The sequence below is a fragment of the Acromyrmex echinatior genome, chromosome 4, assembly GCF_024713525.1.
Source record: "Acromyrmex echinatior isolate Ae372 chromosome 4, ASM2471352v2, whole genome shotgun sequence".
NCBI classification, from domain to species: domain Eukaryota; kingdom Metazoa; phylum Arthropoda; class Insecta; order Hymenoptera; family Formicidae; genus Acromyrmex; species Acromyrmex echinatior.
In genome coordinates, this window is record NC_141855.1 from 1,901,605 (window position 1) to 1,928,445 (window position 26,841).

General features: G+C 33.4%; 4 protein-coding genes across 7 annotated transcripts; 3 read left to right on the forward strand and 1 right to left on the reverse strand.

Annotated features, from left to right (window-relative positions):
* The first annotated feature begins 972 nt into the window (after window positions 1-972).
* Window positions 973-4,083, forward strand: Ak6 (adenylate kinase isoenzyme 6). The gene is made up of 3 exons (XM_011058502.2): window positions 973-1,181; window positions 1,258-1,409; window positions 2,697-4,083. The coding sequence occupies exons 1-3, from the start codon at window positions 1,142-1,144 to the stop codon at window positions 3,030-3,032; spliced, it is 528 nt and encodes a 175-aa protein (XP_011056804.1). The 5' UTR covers window positions 973-1,141; the 3' UTR covers window positions 3,033-4,083.
* On the reverse strand, window positions 3,874-5,868 carry Hsc20 (iron-sulfur cluster co-chaperone protein HscB-like protein, mitochondrial). Of its 2 annotated transcripts, none has more exons than XM_087406048.1 (5): window positions 5,779-5,868; window positions 5,197-5,462; window positions 4,755-5,130; window positions 4,301-4,557; window positions 3,874-4,221 (listed from the first exon to the last, which is right to left on the reverse strand). In XM_087406048.1, exons 3-5 carry the CDS (start codon window positions 5,109-5,111, stop codon window positions 4,092-4,094), a joined length of 744 nt encoding a protein of 247 aa, XP_087262174.1. In that variant the 5' UTR covers window positions 5,112-5,130; window positions 5,197-5,462; window positions 5,779-5,868; the 3' UTR covers window positions 3,874-4,091. The 2 variants fall into 2 exon arrangements, with proteins under 2 accessions (XP_087262174.1, XP_011056803.1); XM_011058501.2 differs by having other exon boundaries at window positions 5,260-5,462; window positions 5,779-5,865.
* A 441-nt stretch (window positions 5,869-6,309) lies between these two features.
* Window positions 6,310-17,143, forward strand: LOC105147470 (protein BTG3). Its single transcript, XM_011058500.2, has 3 exons — window positions 6,310-6,468; window positions 7,644-8,352; window positions 9,262-17,143. The coding sequence occupies exons 2-3, from the start codon at window positions 7,900-7,902 to the stop codon at window positions 9,613-9,615; spliced, it is 807 nt and encodes a 268-aa protein (XP_011056802.1). The 5' UTR covers window positions 6,310-6,468; window positions 7,644-7,899; the 3' UTR covers window positions 9,616-17,143.
* A 156-nt stretch (window positions 17,144-17,299) lies between these two features.
* LOC105147469 (Brain-enriched guanylate kinase-associated protein) lies at window positions 17,300-26,389 on the forward strand. Of its 3 annotated transcripts, none has more exons than XM_011058498.2 (4): window positions 17,300-18,594; window positions 19,490-19,885; window positions 20,050-20,133; window positions 20,885-26,389. In XM_011058498.2, exons 1-4 carry the CDS (start codon window positions 18,577-18,579, stop codon window positions 22,874-22,876), a joined length of 2,490 nt encoding a protein of 829 aa, XP_011056800.1. In that variant the 5' UTR covers window positions 17,300-18,576; the 3' UTR covers window positions 22,877-26,389. The 3 variants fall into 3 exon arrangements, with proteins under 3 accessions (XP_011056800.1, XP_011056801.1, XP_087261370.1); XM_011058499.2 differs by lacking the exon at window positions 17,300-18,594 and adding an exon at window positions 18,653-18,920; XM_087405244.1 differs by lacking the exon at window positions 17,300-18,594 and adding an exon at window positions 18,653-18,821.
* Window positions 26,390-26,841: the final 452 nt, after the last annotated feature.

Genomic DNA, 26,841 nt, shown 5'->3' on the forward strand with positions numbered 1-26,841 from the left:
TTAATAGTTACGGACAAAATGTAACTAAATAAAATTAAAAAGTTAAGAGTCTAAAATGTAACTAAGTTAAGTTAAAATTAATTAATTAATTTTTTAATTTTTTAACTTAATTTTTATCTTTTTAACAACCCAACCCTGTATATGTACATAATGTGTGCTTATGTTATATGTATAAATGAATTCGTATTTCTGAAAATCTGAATCCATTTTAATCCATTTCCATTCTCGTTTGCTGGGTTAATTAAATAAATATTTTACACGTGTACATCTTGTGTTCCGCTCTTATACGCATTATCTTTGTTCGATTTATAATTATAAAACTCATTATAAATTCAAAAAATATAGTTATCATTCGAAAGTAGAGTTTCAAAATCCTTTTTTTAAATTTAAATTTTGTTTATTTGTAACAAAATTGCAGATGTTTAAGAGTATGGTTAACGCGATGCTGCAAGTAGTCAGTTTGTAAAATTCTTCCTTCTAATTAGTCCATTAAATGCTTCAAAGCGAGACTTGTAGCGAGACTTCGATTACAACCTTTAAAATTAACCTCTGAAATTCTATAGTATGCGTAACATAAATTATATGTTAATGCGCTAACATCATTGTAAACGCGTTCTAGGCTGCATTTAGCAATTACGCTCAAATAATTCTAAGCTATAAGTTACATTACGTATATTATAACAAAAATGTATCCTAGAGTTATCAAGACGTAATTCTCACCCATTGTCTAATGCTTATTCATACTGGACAACAAGCGTCAAGCAGCGAAGCAGCAACCAATCAGCAAGGCGATATTTTACGCCACTGTAAATATCGCTTTACTGATTGGTTGCTGCTTGACGCTTGTTGCGTCAGTGTTAATTAGGCATATATATATAGATCTGTTTTCTGTGCCTGAACTAGTGTACACTTTTGGAACTTAAAGTGAGATAGATATACGTTTGATATATGTTTAAAGCGAGAAAGAGAGTTCTGAAACAGTCTAGTGCAAGAACAGAAAATAGACTACATGTTATCCCTTCTATCATGATAAATGTGACCATGGTGATCTCGGAAGGATCACGTTGCACGCAAGTAATATTAACAAAGAAAGAAAAAAAATTAACAGTGATCTGATTGCTGTTACATATATTTATACAAGATGAACATGCGTAGGAGCGCACCTAACATTTTAATATGTGGTATGTGGTATAGTTGTAATTATTCAGTATAAATTCCGAATACCCTTAATAATTTATTGTCAATGGTTTTTTTTAGGTACACCAGGCGTAGGCAAGAGCTTGATGGCACATCTGTTGGAGGAAGAAACTAAACTAAACTGGATCGACGTCAGTAAAGTAGCTATTGAGACTGGATGTGTGAAGGAATATGACGAGGAGTTACAATGCAGCGTATTGGATGAAGACGCGGTAATTATTCTTGTAGCCATAGTTACATTTCGTTAATATGTTCCATGTCACATGATCCTTTCATAGACGTACACTAGACTCAAGTTGGATATTTAGGCTGTTAAAGAAATATAATCATATAATTGCAAAATTAAATGTACGCAATGTTGATATTGATGCTGGCTAGCAGTTACTTTTTAATAAACAATAAATTAAAAAGGCTCAATAAATTAATAAATAATAATAAAAAAATAATAAAAAGGAAAGAACAACAAGCTGAATTAGTTTTATGTGCTAATAATGTATATTTTTGAAGTTAAACAAATAACAAACTTCTCTGGGTCATTATAAATGTTAGTTTAATCGTTATAAATTTAAAGTTGTATCTAAGTTACATAACATATGTACTTATCGCTAAACGCAACTCCTATGCCTAAAATTCTTCCTCAAAGTAATAATTGATGAAAATTATGATTAGAAATGGTTCAATCATGATGAACATTTTCGTTATTTTGAACATTTGATAGTGGAAGTTCCTTTTTAATTGATCAAGGCCTGGTACTATCAACATAAGATTAATTTTAATGTTTTTTTTAATTTATTCTTTATTTTTTTCTAATTCTAAGAATATTTTAATTCTGAATCTAAGAAATTCTTAGAATTTGGAGTAAATAAAAGTTAAGTCAAGATTTAAGTTAATTTTACATTGGTAGAATTGGCCAAAAAACATAAATACAATACAATTGTCTATTGCTGTAATACGAACATTAGATTTTGATTTCTTTAATCACAATTTTTGTAGTTGTTTAAATTATGAAATACACTTATCAACAAAATTATCGCATAGGTAAATTTATATTGTACGAAAAAAATTTATTCCACCATAGTCTATCAAACTGTGCAAATTTCTATATAAAAAAAAGGGTCCTTATTTTTTAAAAGAGATAAGGTTAACGATAGATTCAAAATCCATTGAAAACTTCGTAAAGTATAGATTTTACTCTTGAAAATGAAAAAAAAAAAAACTTAAACCCGATCATTTTTCACGGAGTTACACTTATTTATCTTAAATTTTGATATAAATTTATATATGTGATAATTCTGTTGAATGAGTATATATGTTATCTAATAAATATAATGAACAAATAAAAACATGAATTATTGATGATCCACAACCTACAATGTTAAGTTATTTAAAATTGGCTAACAAGTTTGGTTAAATTTAAATTATGAAATATTTTCTATAGATTATATTATCTAGGTCATATGTTAAACATACAAATTTTTGTTTGCAATATCTCTTTCTAGTTACTGAAACTTATGGAGAATTGGATGAGAAAAGGAGGACAAATCGTGGACTATCACAGTGCCGACTTGTTCCCTGTAAGTTGGTTTGATATTGTGTTTGTGCTCAGAACAAACAATACTATTTTATACGACCGTTTAAAAGAAAGAGGCTATAACAAGAAGAAACTACAGAGCAATGTAGAAGCTGAAATTTTTGAAATTGTTGTCCAAGAAGCAAAAGACTCGTTTGAGCCAGAAATAGTGCATGAATTAACGAATGATACTCCAGATGAGCTGATAGTTAATGTAGATAGAATATGTCAGTGGATAGAGCAATGGAAAACAGATAATAAGTAAAAGTGAGAAAATATATATTAAGTATTTCTTATGTAGACTTATTTTCTTATTATTAATCAGAATAAAGGATATTAATGAATAATAAATAAAATATTTTCTCATGTAAAGTTCTCAGGATTATGTTTATATAATAAACATAAAGAATCAGGTCAATGATCAAGCAAATGATATATTTGTTAACTAATTAAAATATTTATTATTGTATATAAATTGAACGTTTCGTGATCACGGGTTATTTCTTCAAAATAAACAATTAAATCGCTAATATAATAATGTTGATTTTGACATAACGCAATAATTATGTGATCACTAATGCAGTATTAACGCAAGATTGGAATTTGTGCGTTTGATCGAGCTGGAATGGTTACGCTTTAACTCCTTAGATTCGATATATATATATATATATATATATATATATATATATATATATCAATAAACATTATTTTTTATATCATTCCGACTATCATTTGACTCGCTCAACAAATCATTGATGATTGACACTATAAATGTTACATTATTGATTTTGATTGTCATGGGATTTTCGCAGCACCGAAATATTGATCAATCAATTGTTGATCAATCAATTAAAATTGATCAATCAATTGATGATCAATCAATTAAAATAATTGACAATTATAATGTAATCAAAAATTGGACACCAGTAGTTAACTAACTTAATACATCTTAATCGATCAAATCATTGATCTGATTCTTTACGTTTTTTGCTTTCGCATAATATCAGCGATTTCTATACTTTTATATAATAAATATATATTTCTCATATATACTTATTTAGATTATAACTTTAATATAAATATATAAACTTATTGACGCAATAAAATGTGATTGTACAAGTTCTAAAATCTATTAAGCAAACATCTGTACATATAATACAACACATAAGCACACATGACAGACACATAAGTATAGTATACATATAATACAACAGAAGAACATTATTTTACATTTTATATAGCTAACAAAGAAATTATAATTTTTCATGTAAAAAGTTATTTGTAAACACAATACATTTATAAATCACCTAAGTAAATGATATATTTATTCTACTATACCTAGATCATGCTTTAATTTCTTTAATCTATTATCTATAGTATCATAATATTTCATTTTTATTAAAATTTTTGTTGCTGTTTCAATATCTTCTTTACTGAATGCCTCTGCCACTTGCCTGAAATAAAAAGAATAGAAACAACATTAAGTACTAAATGCGATTTTAATACTTAAGATTTAAAGCTATGAAAAATTACTTTGACATTGTATTGAGCAGTTCCTTAGATTCTTTGGCCAGCTTCAAGATTTTATTTTTATCCTTTATTGCATTTTCTATCTCTTCGTTACGTTCCATAATCTCAATGAGAAATTTTGGATTCAAGCTGGTAGTGCCTTCTGGTATTGATATACCTTTTAATTCTAACATATACAATCCTCTTTTTAATGGATGCATCAGCGTACTATAAGCCTTATTTATTAGAGATGACAACTTCTCTGAGATTTGCCTTTCTTTCTATTGACAGTTAAAACAAGTTTCACTTACAGATAAGAAAAAAAAGTTGTAATTATCATATTAGGTGCGCAACTAAGTTCTCGCTGTTATTTTGATGGAAATGCCATCAAAATAACAGCGAGAACTTAGTTGCGCACCTAATAAATTAAGAAATTTCTGAGAAAAGATCGTCTAAATTTTATTCGATGAATACTTACTTCAGATTTGTTACCAAACTTATCGGGATGCAATATTTTTTGCAGCTCTCTATATTTTTTATGAATTTCCTCATTCACTACATTGTAATCCCTTTTGATTCCGATGATATCGAAATAATTCAAATTCCGTGGTAATTCTTGCAATACTTTACACTTTGAGCAAAATAACTCGGATTTGTACACATAGTCGCAATTCCAACACTTGGGTGGACTGTCACTGCAGAATCTCAAGGATCTCAAAGGAATGGTAGAATGAATCGTTGTTCTCGATGATGCATGATGTGAATACAGCTTACATTTCTGCTTAACTGGGCTCACCGCCACCGCGGATTTTCTAATGACTCTTACCAAAAACATTTTATGGTGATTTTATAATCTAAAAGAGACAAATAATTTTCACAAAAGGATAATACAACGATAAAAATATATCTTATGCTATTACTTGGAAAAATAAACTTGTTTTATTATTTTAAAAAAAGGTAATTATTTAGAATACGCATTACACCTCCGATTAATTAGGCTCATTCGATGTGTTTTTGCCCGAAAAAGAATCTGTAAGACAAAACGTTAGGTCGGCCTCACGAATCGAGATATTAAGCATTGACGATTATTTAGGTTAGAAAATCCATCATACTGACGAGATGCAGCGCTATGTACGAACATTTCAATGCGTTGTGCCACACACCGCTAAATTTGAAGCAAGTAGCACTGTAAACATAACAAAGTTGTAAAACATAATAGAAAAATAATAGTAAAGGGTAAAAAAGCAGTTTTTTAGAATAAAATATTCTCTGCTTTAAAAACATAAAAATTATATAAGAAGGTAATTTGTGTTTGTAAAGCAGAGAATATAATTATAAATAAGTGAATTATGATATTAAAAACAATTATCTTTTTATATGAATTGAAATTTAGATCTAACATTTTTGAAGTAGAGAATTTGTTTTTAAAGCAGAGAATTGTATTCTAAAGAATATTTAATCCTTTACTGTTATTTTTCTGTTGTGTTCCTTTTGTCATATACCTTTTCTACTATGTTCACAATTAATAGCGCACTTTACTTGTTTCAAATTTATAGCATTTTCGGCCCGACCGAGTTTGCATTAACCTGGATTGAAATAATGACGTTTCGTGCTCTCCTATTAATAGAGCGTGTAACGTCAACCAATAGCGAAGCATTTTCTAATCTAAGTTGATGGAAACCCGGTCGGGCCGAAAACGCTATTAGTCAAGCAGCGGAGCAACAACCAATCAGCGAGGCGATATTTTTTACGCCACTGTAAACATCGCTTCGCTGATTGGTGAAAAGCCGGTTGTGATGGTGAAATTTACCATCCATCACCCATTCGTTTTTCGCCAATCAGCGTTCGATATCAAAACTCGTATGAGGATCCGAGCTAAAAAAACATCACTGCCCGTATCGCCTAGCTGATTGGTTGCTGTTTCCACTATTTGATGCTTGACGCTTGCATGTGAATGCACCTTTAGATCACCCATCAAGCATTTTGCTACCGCAGCGTGGCGCATATGAAAAGTCAGCTTTATTTGTGAACAAGCAGCCACGAGAGACGAACGTCTACGTCGGAAGCACATTCTATGATCACGGGTGCAACGTAACACGTGTTAGGTCGAGTACGTTTACTTGTAGAAAGAGAGAAGACGTAGTGGCTGTGGCTCCGCTGGCAACGTAACGAATCTTCGTCGTCGCCTATCCGTAAGATCAATTTAACGTTATTATCAGTCACGATATCAGATTCATGCTATGATGCAGGATTCCGTGTCGCCGTCTCGCTCATGGCATTTCCGCGATCGAGTGTATATTCATGAAGCGCGATTTGTCTACGGTGACGAGATGCACACGTCGCACGCATTTTGGTAAACGGCAGCTATCTGACACGAGGACAGTAACGATTTGCCTACGGTGATCTGGTCGCGAATCGTGTTCGTGCCGCCTCGCGACGTCGCCGGATATCGTCGACGCAAACCGTTCCGTGTTCTCGCATCTCCCTAACCTACCTAGCCATTGTAACTGCATAACCTGACTCGCGTGCATAACATATTGCGCCCCCGATTCTCCGTGTTGGTGCGACCGGCCGCGCGGATGACGCAACGATGTCCTCGATCGCGCGACATCGGTTGCGTCGATCTCGGCACGTCGTCGATCAGACACGTGGCTGCGTGTCGCGTCGAAAGCATCGAGACGCGAACTGTGTTTTGGAGTGCTTGTTTTCATTGTGCTGGAAAGTAGAGCATGCCTCGTGCTCTGGTTCCACGTGCTAATGTAGAGCATTACCAGATGGGTCGGCTTGGAAGGTGGAATTTACTTTCCAATTGAGAATGTTGAATCATATTTATAATTTCTTTCCATTTACATCAAATCTCAGACAATTCTTATTTCTGATGTCGTAACTCGGTTTCTTGCATGTTCCTTTTCATTCTAACAAAGTGAGATTCGACTGAGTTTTTATTTACAAAAACTGCATAAGCCTGAGTCATTTGTCATTGTTACATTAAAAGAGATTTATAAACTTGTATGGTATGTGTTATGCGAGATAACTTTGTCATTAAAATAAGTAGTGATGTCATTATCTGTAAAATACTATGACTTATTTAAAATATTACGAAATACATAATTTAAAATTCAATATCATTTGTGATAAAATGGAAAGTAATTTATATTGTCACATTTACTGCCACGTTTACTGCCACGAAAGCTAAAGTTGGGAAGTGAGCTTATCTATCATATCTCTTTTTACTGTGAAGCAAGAAATCTTTGATTGCATTGGATTCTACATTCCAATTCGATAAGCCTTCAAAAATCTTGAGGCAAGGTATTGAGATGCATTATACAAATGGTTAATATTTTTTTTTTTTTTTCTTTGTGCACAGATTGTAGCAGCATTAGTACGGATTACGTAATATACACAAAATTATACAGTGACAAAAGTTGTGCAGCCAAGATCCCAACCATTCACGCCCGAAACATAGATCTTGAGAAATTCAAGCGTTGCAACGGTGCAGAAGGGCTCTATGTGCTCCACCGTGACTTGGGCGAATGGTACTTTAGTTTCCAAGAGCTTGCTACTGTGGTATCGCGAGAGGTGCGTCCAGGTGGCCTGTAATCCGGGTGTGCAACAGCGACAAAATGCTCAACGAGATCAAGGCGGCGGTACTGTTCTTAGTAAATCTGATCGAAAAAAGCGAAAAATTTAGTCCCGATCAATTGGAATGCTTCAAGCGGCACCTGGTCGAACTGCTGACGGAACGCTTCAAAAATCACTGGTTTCCCGACAAACCGTTTAAAGGCCAGGGCTACCGTTGCATTCGCGTCAATGGCCACAATCGTCGGGACGCAACCCTGGAAAGTGCCGCGAACGCGGCTGGTGTCAAGTACGAGGATCTGGCATTGCCGGTGGAATTGACGCTGTGGGTTGATCCCAACGAAGTCTGCTGTCGATTTGGCGAGAGCAAGGGATCGTACTGTACGCTGGCATCATTCGATGATAAAGAAAACACTGTACCCATTTTTCAAGCCGAGCATAATGAAAACATAGAGAACGAGAATAAGCCAGCCCACGTGGGGTCTATCAAGATACAGGTGAGTAATTGATATATTAAAAGATTGAATTTACAATATTTATGCGATGTGCAAACATGAATTTAAATTTAATAGAGCAAACGAAAGAATTTTTATAAATGTATATTCAGAAAAACTTATTGTCTCAGAAATATTTAGTTTTATCAATTTATAAATTATCTTATTCCTTGTTTGTTACATATTTTTTCAATCATGCAAAGTGTTTGAAAAATAGGTAATTTATAAAACATCCGTCCAATCTATCATAAATTGATATCCCAAATAGGTTGCATAAAATTATTGATTTACAAAACAAATTGAAAAATTTAAATTATTAATTTTTGAAATAATTACACTGCTTTACAAATTTTGAATAATTTTTAATATGTATCAAGAAAGGAAACAATTTTTTAAATGTAATTTTAGGATGCTGAGTTCGAATCTGTCTTCAGAAAATTTATATTAGGTCAAATTTTTAAGATATAGCATGTCATTTTTAAGATTTAACGTATCAATTTTTAAACTATAGCATTTCTTTACGAATAATTTGAGTGCGAGTGATGAGCAAGGCAAGTGAAACCATTCCAAAGTATAACAAAACAAAAATTAAACGTTTAGTTCTTCTGATTTGTTTTTTGATTTTAATAAAACTTTACTATATTGGAAAAATTGTCTTTTGTATCTTAGAAACCTGATCCAATGGAAATATTTCGATGGCAGATTCGAGTTCGACATCGGAAATTATTCTAAAAATAATCTTTATGTATTCTTGTATAAACCTTTCTAGTATTATTAATTATATTTGCTATTTTTCTATTCTTATCTTCATTGTTTTTTATGTCCAATCTAACTCTATATTCGATGTAATATCTCTAAAATATTATATATAAAATAATTTCGATGTATAATTTAATGATGTTATAATTTCAGAAATCCCCTCTAACCGCAAGTACAGAACAACAATTGAAATCAAAACCATTAAGCATCGCTAATCAAAATCAACAGCATAGCAATAACGGTACAGGTAAGAGGCGCAACTTGAACAGTCCTAGGTTGCATCTGAACAGAAATCGTTCGTGGTTTGGCCATTCCTTCAGTATGGGTTACGGTCCTCATCCAATCAGCCAGCCATGGTACAATATAATGCCCCCGCATTTCCTCGGTGGCCCTTCTCCGCCACCTTTTATAGGACACCGAGGGAATAAGTGGGTACATCAACCTTCTTATCCCGCAGGACCCGCCCGTTTTCACCATTGGTCTCCCAAAGCTGCTCTTAAGGTATAAAGAGAAGAGAGTTTTAAGAAAATAGTTAAGAAACCTGTTTCTTCTTGGAAAAAAAACCAGAAAATTTGAAACACAAAATATAATTGCTTGTTTTCCAGAAAATATTGTTGAATCTATTATTAAAAGTATTTAAATTAAAATGTATTCATGATGAAATTTATGCAGGTAGAGAATGTAAATGTAAATTTTTATATTGGAAACAGGTTTATTAACGCGTTTCAGTGACAAAAATTATCCATCCTGTAATTACAAATGACCTTGTTCGAACTAAGGCTTACGATTTTTTATGAGAAGTATTGCATTATTACATGTTACGTATATATAATAAAAATTGGAGTAAATGTTTAACTCCGGATGCAAGGTTGCTTGTAAAAAGATAGATTAATGCACTATAGCAATTCAAATAGAATAGTAAATGACGCAGTATGTGCGTGAAATGGAAATAGATGTCATATCATGACCAGTTATTTCACCGATCAATTTTTGAAATAACTTAAACTTTATTCGGAATTATACGCGTGATAATATATCAAAGAATTGAGAATTGAGAAAATTTATTTATCTATAATCATCGCAAATTGATGAATTGTATATTTGCTTTGTTACATCTGTTTTGTTACATTTGTTGTTGTCAAATGCGTTATTGAATTTGTATAATTGAATTGGCAACGCCATTTGTTTAAGCGCGCGCGTTAATAGTTTATAATAGGACAGAATAGGAAAATAATTTCGAAAGTTTTAAAACTTGATACAATTATTTATGGTATAAATTTATTATTTTAAGTCTGTTCTTTATCGATAAACTCCCTGAATTGGTATACATCGGTGCAATAAGTTAAAATGTAATAAATATAGTTTGTTTCACTTTAACTATTGTACCGTGAGCATCATCAATTCAGAGAGTTTTTTGATGAAGAACACAGATTTTTTGCCACGTTACATGCAATATATTCATGTTCAAAAGTCATAGCTTTATGTATTTCTTAAACGGTTTATCTGAGCTTTCTCCGACAAACCTCCCGAAGGTGATGCAGGACGTTATGTGTATAGCTGTATAGTCTTAAAAAGACCACGATTAAAACTTTTTTATTTTACATTGAAAAGATATTTTTGTAATAAATAATACGTTGTATGTGTGCGTAAAGCACAGAAAAGCTTTATTTTACACCAAAAGGAATGTCGACATCAAGTTCGAAAACTTTCAAAATTAATCCCGTTACTTGTCCCGTTATAGTCTAATTTAAACTGGATAAATAACAGGTTTTGTTCCGAATATATGACTAATATTTACTCTATAGTAGATTTTATTTACATATTATTAGCTATACATTGTAAAGAACTGAATGAAGTGTTAAAAAGTTACCTTTTATTTCGTGTGTGTGTATATATATATATATGATTACAATCGATTGTGATTGCGTGATAAACGTGATTTCGGTAGAATCTTGATTTCTATTCTGATTTGGATAAATTTAATTATATATATATATATGTTATTATTATATCGTCTAACAAGGTGTAAGAACAAATTCGTTCTACCCTCTCTCGTGTAAGGGTAGAGTCGCGAATGCATTCTATTAATTTTTGTGCTTGGAGAAAAAAATCCACGACATTTGCTATTTAAAAATACTGCCGCTATTGAGATTTTTATCAATGATCAATGCTATTGTTGGATTAACGAAGCGACGCTGACACTAAAATTAATTGCGCTGCCATGTGCAGACGTTTAGACAAATTGTTGTTGTTGTCACGTTTGACACGAACGAGCGTCTCAAATTTATTCTTATGAATCACATGCTATTTTTAACTTTAATGTTTTTGCGTATATTCGTTGTTTGTGTATATTCAGCTTCTTATGCGGAATTAACGCGCATTCATCAAAGTGTAACATCAATGAATAGTTATATTAATATCGTGTGAATGTACATTTGGCCTTTTATATATGTATATTATTAGAGAATTTATGAGACATCAATAATATATATTTACTTATACATATGTTGGCTTTATATATATAATAGACGTACGTATTTTTTGTTTTTATTATGGGTGTGTTATGTTTATATATACTATATACATATATACACTGTGCGTGAATATGTTGGTGACAATGTCGAAAAATGTAATTCTTAGTTGTGATTTATTTTGTAAGATCAGTTGTTCCTTCGAGACAGAATATCAATTCTGAACATTTAACTTAATTTCACGACAGCTAGTCAAGTTTACTGCGTAATTAATTTAATTTCTACGTAACAGATAGAGAAGTTTTTATATATATATTTTGAATATAATTAATTCATAGTCAGTAGTATAGAAATATACAATTTATTACGTATTTTGTCTGATAAGTTTTTATACGCTTATGTTTATATTATATTTAAAAGAGCCAAATTCATCTAAATATTTTTTGATAACGTTGTTTATTTTTTATAGAATATGAAACGAGAATTAGAGATTGCAAAATTTGTTAAAAATTAGATCTGTAACTTATCTTATAAAATTATTTTAAAATTATTATCTTAACTCGTTATTTTTCGATTTTTTAATATCTCTATCTGAAATGCCGAGAATTCGACGGACTTAATTCGAGATGTGCAATTAACATTGTGCAATATTTGTTGTACAATGACAAAAACTGAATCTTCTCGAAGGAACAATTTGTATTACGTTAAACGACATTACGAATGTGTCTGTAATTTCGAGATAAAAATCTCTGAGAAGCACAAGGTGCATTCCTATTACGCACTAACTGATAACAGAATTAACACACTTTTAAATAATCATTTCGATAACACGGTAAAATCATGGGGATCGAAGAATACGTTATATTTAATATCACATGATAGAGAGAGAGAATTATAGCTCGATATATGCGGACTGGTATATCACTGTTGCCGGATAACGCGAATGACGAAGATTAATCTAGATGTGTATCGTAAAAAAATAGACTACGTTAGATGACATTTTAATCAAGGAATAGAATGACTCGTCGTAATATCTTCTCGCGGCCTTGTTTCGCGTAACGGAAGGTGCCGCAATTTCATTTCAAATGCCTCCATTTTGAGACTGATTGCTAGCAAAGTGAATTGGTTTTCTTTTCGACGAATAGATTGCAACACAGTCAACCTTTTTGTTTACGTGAATTAATTATAACGTTAGATAAATTCATTAATAATTAGAAAAACTACATTTAACAGTCTATTGATCTCGAGATAATTTGATTTATGTAATAGAGATAAAATCGAGACGATGAAATGGTGCCTCCGTTACGATGAAGAAAAGCCGGTGTGAACCAGGTCGTCCCGTATGTAGCGCAATTCTGCAACTTTCACAGTTTTATAGTTAGCACCGTTCGCTAAATGCAATCTGCCCTAGTGTAGGAACTTTGTGTTCAATTTGTTAAAACCTTATTCAGAGAAGTTATGTTGTTGTTATGTAGGAATATGGAAAGTCTATATAGATATTATATATATATATATATATATATATATATATATACATATACATATATATAAATATATTATGGCATATGTATGTATTGTAGAATTAAGCAATATTGCATTCGGACATATTCTTTTATTAATATTCTTACATAATACATATATATAATATATATACGTATATGTATATGTGCATACGTACTTGTACATGTGTGTATACGTGCGTACCTACACATATATATGTATACATATGCACATATATATATACGCGCATAAAAGTATATGTATGTATATATCAATGAAGGAAGGAGAGGCGCTCAACATTTGAAATGTTCCAAACTTTCTAACTGTGTTCACACGTAAGAAGAAACCGAATGCGACAACAATGTACCTTTTCTTAATGATAAGTAGGTAGTCAATTATTTTATACGAGCCAGATACATACATACACGCGCGCGTATTGCGTGCCTTGCGTGATCAAACGGTAAAACGCAGTAGACAGATATACTCGTGTAAAAAAACCTTTGTAATAGAAAATTTGGAATGCGATGTGCGTGAAATGATCAGAACGAACATTAGTACGATAGGCAGATCAACGGTTTGCGATCCACGAAACCACTTTGTACTTATCCTACTTTCGCCGGACGTTTTAGCACTTTGAATCAAACGGCTCTGTTTTGCGTTTTATTTTCGGCTCAGTTTATCAGGCTTGTGCATCTAAATGGGACTCTGCATTCATATGATGCAATATTGAAAGAGGAAAGTCGATGAAACGAATAATAGATTATAAAAGGATCTCGGTCGCGAGGCGCGAATCGAATTGACGCCACGTGTCGCGCGATCAGTGAATTCAAAGTGTTAAATCGCGTTATAGGAGAGCACGAGTATCGGTGCCTTTTTACCTTGAAAAAAAAAAACAATGCCGAGTGGCATTTACGTGACTTCGTTGATTTGTATACCACGTTATTTCGTCGTGCGTTTACTCACGAAAGCGAGATCGTATTTCACATTTTCCATGACACGCAGAGTTCTCCACTAACGAGACATTGATGAGACAACCGACCGGATGTTTACCGGATTGTCGCTTATCTAAGAACGTATTAATGTTTGGATCATTTCGATTGTAGGGTATAAAGCACCATATAAACGTATACATATATACATATATATATGTTTCTCCTCTAATGCTGTGTCATATGTTGTAGGGATATTTCTTCTTGCATAGCTATTGCAATGATACTGGACGAATGTCGAGAGAAACGGTCCGATTTTCTTCTAATATAACTTCGAGATAAAGTAGTAAACTATAAAAATGTGGTTGTCGATTGTCCATTTAAATCGGAACGAGTCAATGCATTCTGAAGAATTTAAGATAATTTATTATATTTTAATAAGATTTTTATATTTTAAAGATTTTACTGATCTGCGAAAAATTATATTAACATCACGGAAGAAATTCATTAATTTAATTTGTAAATAGCAAATTAAAAAAAATACGCAATTTTGTAATCTTTCGTAAATCCGAACAAGTGAAGGACGTACATTTATTTTGTTAAATGCTTAAAAAATTTTTGCTAATATTGCAATTATATTTAAAAAAGAGGACAAATTTTATCTTGATATGGAAAGAATGGTTTTGCTGAGGTATTTAAAAATTTAGCTAGATATTAGATCTGAGAATCAAAATAATTATATAGGAACTCAAGCTGGTTGCAAGAATATCAAAACTTTTTGCAACATGGCTTATCATGAGATTTCTACGTAATTATTTTGATGATCCAAAATTAATTTCAGATTTGCAGGTATCTAGCTAAATTTTTAGCTGTACTTCATCGAAATCGTTCTTTCCGTGAAAATGGATTGCGTTAATTTCAAAGAAAAAGAGAAAAATTACGTGATGTTGAATAATTAGAACGACGATTGAAAGAAGTAAGGAAGGGAAACCATTGCTGTTCTGCTCATTCTGTTGTACGATCTTTGCGCATTTCTGAAAAAGTATCCGATACAATACAGCTGCGTTCGACACACTTCATTTTACGCGTTTATCTGATGTAATATCACATATTTCAGCAACAATTACTTATCAGCATACTTTCGACAATACCCATGTCTTGTACTTCACATGACACTCAAATACTACGTCTTATACATTTTGCAATCGAGGCTAACGATAATGTACGATTCCGTCGTGTTTAATCAATCAATCAAATTTTATCTTTGAATGCGTCTGCTCACGTGGACAGGCTAGATGTAGCGCTTTTGGAATGTCCCGATTAGGACACGTCGGCGCTTCGTGTTCGCACCGTAAACGCGAAGTGACGATCACTGATCGGGATCGCGTAGGACTCTCGGCCGCGGCCGACGCTACTTGCACAGCAAATAGATAAGGGTTTCCTCTGTCGTACGTAGTTTTATGATGTAACGTAAATTGCTAACGCAGCCCGCGAAATCAAAGGCGTTACAAATCGTGTCACGTTGCGATTTAGAGAAAAAAAAAAAATAGAGGAAAAAGAAACAGAATTTCCTTTTCGAGATCAGAGTGTCAATCATGTAATTTTTTTCCTTAGGGTGGAAGCGTGAGAAATGAAAATTTGTTGTATGTATGTGTGTACATGTGCATACATTCGTACATACATAAAAAAATGTCACCTTTCATGTTTTCACTCTAGAGAAAAAAATTACATGATTGATATCCACTGGGGATGCAACGCTGCGATATTTTCCAAGATGAGCTTAATAGATATTAGTTATCACGGAAATTACCGGTAATTTATTTAATACGTATATATGAGATATGACAATGTTGTAGACTTTAATTATGTATTATCACATGTTAGTTTCATTATCATATTAATTTTATTGCAGTTTAATTTTTCTCATTGTTTGAAAATATCGTAGTGTAGCATTAACGATGCTATCACAATAAACATTTATTACTTTTTATTTTTAAGATTTTATAAACATGTAAATATATCTATATATACATATACATATAATGTATATAATGTATATATATTTAAATTTGCATAGATTTTTTTATATAGCGAATAAAATAATTTTATTTACATGCGATAAGGGAAAGGATTATTCTAAGCCGCGTTTGTAATGCCTTTGTTTTCACAGTCCGCACCAGAGTTTTAACATTGTTGTCAGTAGTGATTATTATCTGATCAGAACAAGCGTCGACCATTGTCGCACTCTGTATATATACATAAATATTATACGAATGTTATACATGCATACACAGGATTGTTCAAGGAAGGTATTTACAAGTAATTATTCGCTGCAAGTAATATATTTTTTATTCTTGGAAATTTAATCTGTATATCTGTTTTGTAATCTGCGTTTTGTCGAGTTTAATTAATTAAATTAAATTTATTTAATTAATTTATTCGACGTCTAGTATTTTATGATAGATATGACTAATATGACTTATTTACAACGACTGTTTTAATATGGCTATATTTGATTTTATTACAATAAACGACTTATGCAAATGTTTTAATTAAAACTAGCATGAAATTATAGTGGCCGACGTTTGCGCGGAATTTTTTGCGTGGCCAAGTAGCAAGGATATACTGTGTTTGAACGTATGGCATCACTTCTCTTCTTTGCAAAAGAAACTGGATAATATTTGATTGTTCTGTTCGCGAGATGTTGGAATGTTTGTTCTGAAAAAGAAGTAGAATGAATTTATTCGTAATCACTATTAATCACTTCTTCTGGCAATCCCATATGTATTTCTCAAATCGAAAAGGAAGCAACATTGGTCAACGTGCTGATGATCAGTAAAACCATGAAAAATTAGCTTATCGAATAACTTGTGCATTTAGGCAAAGTTAACTTCAACTACATTATGAAATCCCGACCGATGTGTATTCGCGGTCCTGTTTCGAAATGTGGCAGTTTTTTCTATAAAGTTCAAGCACAGATACACTTTGATTCGACGATTTCTCAAGTATTCTATTTGACATGATATCGTGAACATTTAATGTTACTATAATTGTATTAACGCCATTAACGACTTATAATTAAATAAATCATGTATGGGGATGTAACACACATTTAATAAATACTTTTGCAAATCAGTGTGCGTTGCATCATACGTTATCCGTCTTTGTGTTTTATATAAAAAAAAAGCTATTTGTCTATATAATTTTTACATAAACATTTTTATTCCTTTGAAATTATTATTTCTGTGTGACTGGTGTAGGAATTTTGTTCATCATTTCGTAGTACTGTTAATATATTAATAATTAATTATGTAAAATACTAATAAAATAATTTAAGTCTAGCAATATTAATGTTACACTTGCATATATATTATTTCGAATATTTTCTGTTCACATGTATATGTATTTTCTTATTTTTTATGCACCAATTGTTAAATGTCTTATAATATTATCGTGACTTCGATTAAACTTCGATTAATTGGTGATTAATTTATAAAGTAATTAGTAATGTATACGGTAAACCATTAATTTTTTGCTGTAAGCGATCGCTCCGAGTTGAGTTAATCACTAATTAAGTTAACTGATAATTAACTAATAAGTACTTGTATTAATTTGTTGACACGAACCGAATTAATTCTTTGTAGGGAAATGAAGCGTTACATTCTATCTCTGATTCTTTGTTATTAATTGACTCATGACAAGAAAGATTAGATTTGAAATGATTTACAGAGTTAAAAATTCAGTTGTGATATGTTAATCGCAATTAACTATCAAGTACTTTTTACGTATATTATTTTGTTAACACGAATATATAGTAACTAATTTTTTGTGTGACAATAGAAAGAAAGATTAGATTGAGGCGACAAGTTACGGAGCTAATTGTGAAATTTTGTTGCAAATGATATTTTATTACGTCGCTAATTGACTTAATCTCCGATTAATGTCTGTTTCCATCAATGTAGATTAACTTTAATCCCAATTCAACTTTTCAACTTTCTAGTTGTAAAAATGATAAAAAGATGAAGAGAAAAGAGAAAGAAAGCCGGTACTTTTACTATCTCCAATCCGCTTGATTGATCGATTAAAGAAGTTGAATCAAGATTAAAGTTGATTCGTGAAAACAGGCATAAGTTAATCGAGTCGAAGTGACTCTCGTCGTCGTGAATACATCCCTGGATCCCAGCTTGGACCCGAAAACTCAACATAGCGATCACGGCACTGATTTGGAGTTGTTCGTGCTGGCTCGTGCCGACCGACAAAGACTGCAGGTAACGACAACGGACGATGAGTGGGACTCCTTTTGCGACGTCGGTTTTCTCGCGATAAAGGAAAGAAAAATAAAAAGAACATGCACTGACGCGCTTTATTCGCGCTGTGAATTCTCCCCGCGTGTGCGATTAATCGTTCGCGGGCGCGCGAGACGGCCCTGTCATTTCTGCACTCCACGTCGCGGACGCCGAGCCGAGGGAAGGAAAGGGTTATGAGGCGCCAACGGAATCGCAGTGCTCGCGCCGTTAGACGTTATTTTTGCATTATTACCGATACCGTTCTCAGCGTGGCGAGTCACCATGGCGGAGAAGTGCAAGGTACGTCATATTATGTTTAAAGAGTCGCGATCACGGCGTGGAGTATTCGGAATATTCCCGCCGATGACAGCTGGCCACGAGACCAGTTGGAGAGATTGCCAACGTGGCGACGGACAGCTGACTACGAGACGGATGACTCGATCTGGAGAAATCTCCTCTCGAATAAGCAACGGGAACGTTCTCGTTGACTTTCCACGCGATCCGTTTGATCTCTCGTGTTGCCTCGAGTGAGATTTATTGAAGCAATTCGTTTTATACGCGCACACGTGTGCTATGTGTGATTATTCGCGAGATGCCTTGGGAATGCGTTTAAATCGTATCTCCACGTACTCTTTGCTCCATACTTTGCTTTGCGTCTTTCTACATTTCACTTGAAATATCAAGCAGATAAAAGATTGATGAAAAGATATATTGAATGTTTTTCATTTAGTGACACAAACATTCTTTCTCTTGACATTCCATGACTGACAAAGATAGAACAAAAAACGACAATTGTGTCACCAAATAGAAAACATTCATCATTAAATATCATGTTTTTTTTAATGTCAAGAATTTTATTTATAGTAATCTGTTTATATTGTAGTGTAATTGAATAATTGTAACAGCTGATTTGTTAATTGTATTTTAATGATGTGATTGGATTATAATTTCTAAAACATTTTCTAAAACAATAGTTTCTTTCAATCTTAAAATTTTCTATAATTATATATTGTATATATATATATATATATAACTATAAAATTTTCTAATTATATATTGTATATACATATAATTACTTTCTTTGTTTGTAGTAATAATCTTGCTTGACATAAATATTGATTCTTGTTCTCAATTAGTAACATTGTTATAAACATTTGGAGCATTTTGGTAAATTTATATCAACCATTGTCAACAGGAATGCGGTTGTAAGTGCAGCACTTGCAGCCAGGATAATCAGCAGCACTGTGACATGCATTTGCATGCAGAAATAGAGAACTTGCGCCAACGACTACTCGAGAGAGATAACCACATTGTGACAATGGAGACGCAATTCTTAAACGAAGCTGATAAGTTCCCAAATGGAGAATTGGCTTCTATGAAGGAGGAACTGTTGATATGGCAGGAGAAGTATTCACGCTTGCATGAAGCGCACAAGAGGGTTCAAAAGGTCAATCAAAATCTGGAGGATAAACTGCTGCGAATAGTGGACAAATGCGAGACGGAGAAAAGTGCCTTCACGAAGGACATAGCGACTCTGTCTCACAGATTAGCCGATGCGAATTATACGATACATCGATTAACTCAAGATAATGCAAGTATTTCATTTTTATATATATTCTAAAGTTTACATTTTTTATAATAACCTTTTATTTGATGTTTTTCTTGTTGAGTTTTATTTTCTAAATAAAGAGATGCTACTTACGCAATTAATATATTTATACATTCTATATGAAAAATCTATTTTCTCTCCTTCAGGAAAAATATAGAAACGACGTTAGTTTGGCTATTCAGTTGCTTCAATGCAAACCTTCTAATTTCGTGGGTCAGAAATATGATTCGGTAAGATATTGTCAAACATAAATCTCATACTTATATACTATTAACTTAAAAGTTATATTTTGGCAATATATTCTTTTCTCATCTCCCTCATTTATTTATCATCATTCACTCTTTAGTTTCTATATAAATTTTATGTGTTGGCATTATTGAATACTTAAATGTTGCAATGACATTTTCCTTGTATTTTTATAACGTTGTGTTAGCATCTTATTTTTATTTTATGCACCAACAACTTTATACATGCGCGCGCATAAACCTTCGTATTTCACGTTTATATTTACATCATAAGTATTCGTGAATTTATTAAGAAATTATAATGATGTGACGGATATGTATTATATGTTTATATATTTTTACATACTTTATTTAAAAAAAAAATATTATTTATCGTGGATTTAAGAATGTCTTTCTGAACTTGACATAGGTAAGTAGATGTTTATTAAGTAACATTTACAACTAATTTACAATGTGCTTTCGGTCTCTTGCTTTTTACCATTTTTATCTCTTACTTTTTTTTTTATTTCTTATTTTGTTTCTTCATTTTCTGTTGAGATAAAAATTGACAATCTTTGGAAGAGACAAAAAACAATTATATAAAGTAATCGCAAATAGAGAAAAAAGACAAGAGATAGGGAGCAATAAATAAGAAGCGAAGAGCATTTTAGATTAATATTTAAAGGCACAATATGCGTCTGTTATTGACATTTAAAATAAAAATAAAGATTCAAGACTGTTACTCTTTTTATTGTAGCTGCCTTCTGAAGTGCAGGCTAAAGTGCGAACGTACGTCGCACAGAAGCGATGCTCCACGCAGGACACGACGCAGCCGGACATAAAGAGCATCACTGTGCCGATATCCACATTTCCGCCAACAGCAATGGTGTACAATATCACCAAGCCTACGGTAGAAAAGCACAGTGATGACGATAGCGACGATAGCAAGCCACCGATGGATATGGTATCAGCGGCAATTATGGCGAAAGTGTTGGAAGATCGCGAGAAGGAGAGAATTTTCGCTAAACATTGCGATACGTGCACGTGTCATAGAAACATTCTCACAGTAGACACGGAGACACAAACGTGTGTGCCTGATACGTTTCCTATTTCTGAGAGTTATACATATAGCGTCGAAAAACAAGTATCAGAAGCCACGCTGAATGACGATAAGTATCAAAGCAAAGATAAACTTCAATCGAATCTCGCAACCCATACGGTCTTTTATGAGATCAATGAGAATGGCAACAAGATTCATCATCACATGAACGGCGATTACGTCAAATATGCTTCGCAAGTTCCGTGTATCAAAGACAAGTTTATTGGTAGAGGTAATAGGAACGGGCAGGATTATACGATGGAGGAAGACGGTGTCATTACAAGAGCCAGTTTGAATAAAAAGAATTCTTCCCAGAATCACGAAAACAAACATTCGTTTTCAAGATTAAACGATCTTAATAGAATAAATGTCGACAAGGTGTCGAAACCGCTCAGGACCAACAAGTGTGATTCTCCAATCGATAGATCTGCGAAATATTGGAATGACAAAAACTTCTTCGGACATTTCGATACCGGCAATTTGACACGTGTGGACAATCGGTTCTCCGATAAGGAGCAGACGCACATTGATATTATTAACGATAGGCTATGGAAGAACAAATGGACGAAGTCGAGATCCGAAATAGATCCTTTGAGGGAGAATAAGAACAAAGTGAATCACGATATCGAACTCGATATTATCAACGATCGTGATTGGAAGAATGATAGGTCAACGGAGCGACTAGATATGCAGAATGCTGCGCAATTTACTGTGATCGAGGTCAAGAGTCCAGACAACAACGTAGCGAATCACAATGACGGCAGTCAGACTGAGGTAACGACCAGCCCGAGTTTCAGCAGCGACAGCATGGTCATCTCTAGTTCCGATCCGTCTAGCAGTTGCAGCGACGTTGCGCAATCGCTGACCGGTGGTGCCTTCAATTCGAGCGCCAAGTCCAATTTGAGTCAGAATCGCGTGACTGGTCCGCGGAATTGTTTGGTCCGCGTCACTCCAGGTTCCAAAAATATTCTCCTGGACAACGCTGGCCATTATAAGATGTACAGTAGTAATGGTGGCAGTAATGGCAAAATTAGCACCGTCTTGGTGCACGCGAAAAAGACATCTCGAGCTGGTTCCGAGGGTTCGACTTCGACTGGTAGCGACGATAATTCGCCACCGCCGGTGTTACTGCAGGATAATCAATTGCAACGAGTGGCCGAATGGGTGCAATCATCGATGTGTGTGGAGAATTCCGCGTCGCATGATAGCAATAAGATCAAGTGTGTGCAAGATAAGAACACTGTGAGCGATAATTTGTCATCCGTGTATCCGAACGATTCTGTTGCAAAGCGCAAATCCTCGGAGCAAGACGGAGGTTTGATTCGCAATATTCGAGATGTACCGAAGAACATTGAGGATTATAGCGAGAGAGATGTAAATGAATCCATTAATATCTTGTCTGAGCACATAGACGAGAGTAAAAATCTCATAACATTCGAGGACGATCATTTGCTGAAGGATTTAGATTACGAGGTAAAAGTCACGAAAGAAATGGAGGAGACGTATCTGAAACTAGCGGCGAGTCTGGATCCGGTAACATTGAGCTTGTCAAGTACCAACAATGCTGAATTGACAATTGAAAAGTACAGGAAGGATCACAAGAAGCTTCACATGCAGCGAGTTCAAGATAAGGCGGGATCAAAAGCTTAACGTGTATCTCAGCGAATTCTTCGAAGACAATTGACTATATCAAGCAGGGAGTTCCTTTAAAGATATAACAGAGCATTATTTTTTGTAACTATATTGAAGTAAGGTTGTACCACAACACGAGTAATATAGAGAAAAAAAGTCCTACGCGTCGCTACAGATAAATTGATTCGTTTGCATTTGTGAGATCTGTAGATTGATTTTAAAGCATGACATCTATGTTGGCAAAAAAGATTTAGATAACATTAAATGCAACACGGTATAGTTTGATCGTAACGTCAATTATGTAATTAATAATTTTTAAACTTTTTGGAGTAACAATACATACTAAATCACGCAGAAAACTGCCATTGTTTTAAGATGATTGCATTTTTATTAATCTTTTTGCAGTCACGAAAACAGGAATATATTGAATGTTGTATACTCAATATTGATTTGTAATTCTTTGCGTTAAATTGTTCGCGTAATCTTCCTCACATACGTCTCTCTTTAGCATGTTGGTTAGTAATTAATTATTTTCATAATGTACGTAATAAGTATATGTATAGTTTTGTTAGCTTATAAGCATATTTCTTTTAAATATTAATTTATATTAATTCATATCACCTTGTGTTAGGCTAATTAATTTCTAGTGTTGTAAATAAAGTTAAAATATTTGAGAGCAATTATTATAGTAAATGATATTAAACGTGCCGTGTTGCAATCAAATTTACTATTGGAGATTAAATGTGCATCAATTCTACTTATACATATACAGTCAGTAGATGTATTTAATAATTTGATTTTTGTGGCGAAATATGAATATAGTTAATATATGTATATTTTTTTCCTACTCTTACAATACTGTCGTGAACGATTAAAAACGACAATATTATGTGTACAGCATGATAACTTATACACCGGAGGATACTGTTCCCGCAGGCATTATTTTAGGAAGTGTTAATTTTATTTTGTGATGTATTAAGTATCCACGTTTATGTCATACCAAAGTTACATAGATCAATTGCGATAAGGACACTTTAATCTTTTGCGCCCGGAATTATTGTCGACTATCGTCGAATTATTTCGCGACGCAAACATACATAAAATGCTAAATATTTAAGATAAGCAATTCCTAATATACTCAGCTTTTATATAACGTCGCAACAAGATCTCTCGCGCAGCTGCGCTACGAATAATATTAGGGTACAAAGGATTAAAGTCAATAGCCTTTTCAGATCGTCTGTTAGTGCCACGAGTATAAGCATAATTTATCGCCACACTGCTAATATTACGAATATCTGTAATTTCGAAAAATTCGGCGATAACGTGCGCCGTTTTACGCAGAAGTTACATTAAGTTTAAGATTAATACGAAGAACAAATCGCGCACCTGGTTTTTAATGTGACAGGCTCAAAAAATGATTTGCTACTTTGCGTAAGTTTAATTTAGACTGATCTGTACAGCGGAGAGTTGCTTCCAAGCTTCAGTAATTTCAGTGATCGTAGCCTCACCGATGCTCGACAAGAATATTGTGCAATAATTCAATGAAAGCGTTCGCTTGATTTATAACTTTGGTCTAAGCTCGTTGTTTCGCTTGCACGTTATTCGTGGATACGTAATCGTATCTCGTTGCGACATTCGTACAACTAATGACTTAGCTTCAGTTATATGGGCAATCGCGGATTAATTAGCTCTGGTTAATCTCGTCCTTCCCTTGTTACGATCTCACTCATAATACAAATAGAAGAATGAAATTAGTTGGACAACTTAGAAAATTCTATTTATAATTAGTGAATTTCTATCGATTCTTACTCGGGAAAAGGATGAAGAGAAAAATGGTACTACTCGATTGTAGAAAATTACCAAAAGCCCGGGAGTTCTCAATTTTTCAATCTCGAAGGTTTACTAGAGAAGGCGCGCTCTGGTTACTGCTTCCCAGAATATCGCTGTAGAGAGAAGCCTAAAGTAAAAAGAAAAGGATAAAAAGATCCCTAGTCCCAGGGTAGCTCTTTAGTGGGCGAGTCATGTAGCCACAGGACAACTCTCTCTAAAGTGATCGGCAATATCAGGGAGACCTGGTACGGCTCGTTGATGAAGAACCTCGTTGATGAAGAAGGTTTAGAATTTGGCCCTTCGGCAATATCGATTCCCAGCTAATTACACGGATTAAACGGCTACATTGCTGGATGACCAGAGTTAATGTACGTCGGTGCGACCGATATACGCGGGCGAACAAATTCGCGATTCTTTCAGTATTAGTCGAATACGCGCCGACGACCAAGGGGCGTAACTGCGTCTATTATAAAAGATACGCAGATACAAAGTGTGTGACAATATATACCTCATGGCTTCTCAAGTACCGCGCAATACTAACTCGCAATTCTTTTTGTAAACGTAAATTAAGGATCGCGCGAGCCACTGAGAGAGACATGCGTTCGCGCAAAAGTTGGAGATTATGAAACGCGATTCACTCGTTAAGTAGAAACGATCAATAGGACGTCACGAGAAGAAGATACGCGGTTTCTTCCGTATTTCGTACGAACATTTTTATCAGTCGTTCTCTGCATGTGCGATCAATTGAAAAGTGCGCAAATAGCGATCGATCAAATTAATAGAGTACGAAATTCACTTTCCTTTATATCTTATAGCTTGCCGATTATACCAGCGCGAGAATCTATTTCTTTGATCGATTATCTTATTCTGTGCACGTTAATTCTCGACCATCTCTTAAAGCTCATCTATAATTGCTCTTCCTATGGCAAAGATACAACGAGTGTCTTATGATACTCTTTAGAATAGTGCCAAAATAATACTGTTTCTTATTCAGAAATTAAAGAATTTAATTCAAGATTACAAAAAAGATTCTTTCTTCAAGTGTATTTGTACGGTGTAATTGTACGGATTAACTTTAATCTTAGTTTAACCTACTTTTAATCTTTTTGTAGTTTTAAGAATTGGAAAAGGATAAAGAGTGAATTAAATGAGATTAAAGTTAATTTACGCATTTATAGAAATAAACATTATGCCAATTTCTACCATATTGATTAACTTAAATCTCAGTTTAACTTTTTATCTTTTTATAATTCTTAGAACTGGAAAACATGAAAAGTAAGTTAAGCCAGGATTGAAGTTAATTTACATTGATAGAAACGGGCATTATCAATCAGACCTGCGATTACCGATCCCATGCGATAGCGAACTGTGTGAGAACGACTAGTGTTAATTAACGTACGTGCTAATCACTTTGTGCGTCCCGATCGTCTCTGATGTAGGATCGTGAGATTTTTCGTGTAAGCAATTCGTATATGAACGATCTCCAGATCGTAGATAAGAAGGATCGGCAGTTTCCGAAGCCAAGATCGAAGTCGAGATCCAGCCAGGAAACGCGAGTCCTCGCAATAAAATAATCCGTGTATAACAGCCGTACCATTTATTCACAGTCGAATGTATCATATTCAACGTGACGACGATTATCACGTAAGCTCTGTAAATATATATATAAATATATATAAATAAAATATATTTAAAAAATGATGCGTGCAAACGTCATTGGAAACTATATTTAACGACGCATTTTTTTCCGATTACACAGCTTCTAAATCGCATATATAGAAATTTATATATATATATATAGCTTTATGTTCCATTTATGTATTCCGATTTTACATATTCGAGAGTTCTAATTTTATGCCAATTTTTCAATAAGCACCAACTAACAGTAACATAACATCAATATTGTAATTACACATTCAATAATATAAATATAATATAAAAATATAACAAATGTTGTATGTTACATTGTGTGAATAGTTACATTGGCTATGTTCAGCAGAAAAAGCAGTTTTGCGACTGTTGTAAGATTCTTTAATGATTGGTTTATGCATTTAAATCTAATGAAAGGAATTAAGAGCAAGAACCAATTATAAATATTGAAGAATCTTACAACAGCTGTAAAGTTACATTTTCCGTTGAACGCAGCCATGCAT

Bases quoted from the DNA above. Each gene is read 5' to 3' on its own strand.
- Ak6 (XM_011058502.2), top strand. From the start codon at position 1,142: ATGAACATGCGTAGGAGCGCACCTAACATTTTAATATGTG. The intron at 1,182-1,257 runs GTATGTGGTATA...GGTTTTTTTTAG, and splicing joins ACCTAACATTTTAATATGTG to GTACACCAGGCGTAGGCAAG. The intron at 1,410-2,696 runs GTAATTATTCTT...ATCTCTTTCTAG, and splicing joins GCGTATTGGATGAAGACGCG to TTACTGAAACTTATGGAGAA.
- Hsc20 (XM_087406048.1), bottom strand. From the start codon at position 5,111: ATGTTTTTGGTAAGAGTCATTAGAAAATCCGCGGTGGCGGTGAGCCCA. The intron at 4,558-4,754 runs GTAAGTATTCAT...AACTGTCAATAG, and splicing joins AGTTTGGTAACAAATCTGAA to AAAGAAAGGCAAATCTCAGA. The intron at 4,222-4,300 runs GTAATTTTTCAT...TTTTTATTTCAG, and splicing joins CTGCTCAATACAATGTCAAA to GCAAGTGGCAGAGGCATTCA.
- LOC105147470 (XM_011058500.2), top strand. From the start codon at position 7,900: ATGCTCAACGAGATCAAGGCGGCGGTACTGTTCTTAGTAAATCTGATC. The intron at 8,353-9,261 runs GTGAGTAATTGA...TTATAATTTCAG, and splicing joins TGGGGTCTATCAAGATACAG to AAATCCCCTCTAACCGCAAG.
- LOC105147469 (XM_011058498.2), top strand. The intron at 19,886-20,049 runs GCAAGTATTTCA...TCTCTCCTTCAG, and splicing joins ATCGATTAACTCAAGATAAT to GAAAAATATAGAAACGACGT. The intron at 20,134-20,884 runs GTAAGATATTGT...TTTTTATTGTAG, and splicing joins TGGGTCAGAAATATGATTCG to CTGCCTTCTGAAGTGCAGGC.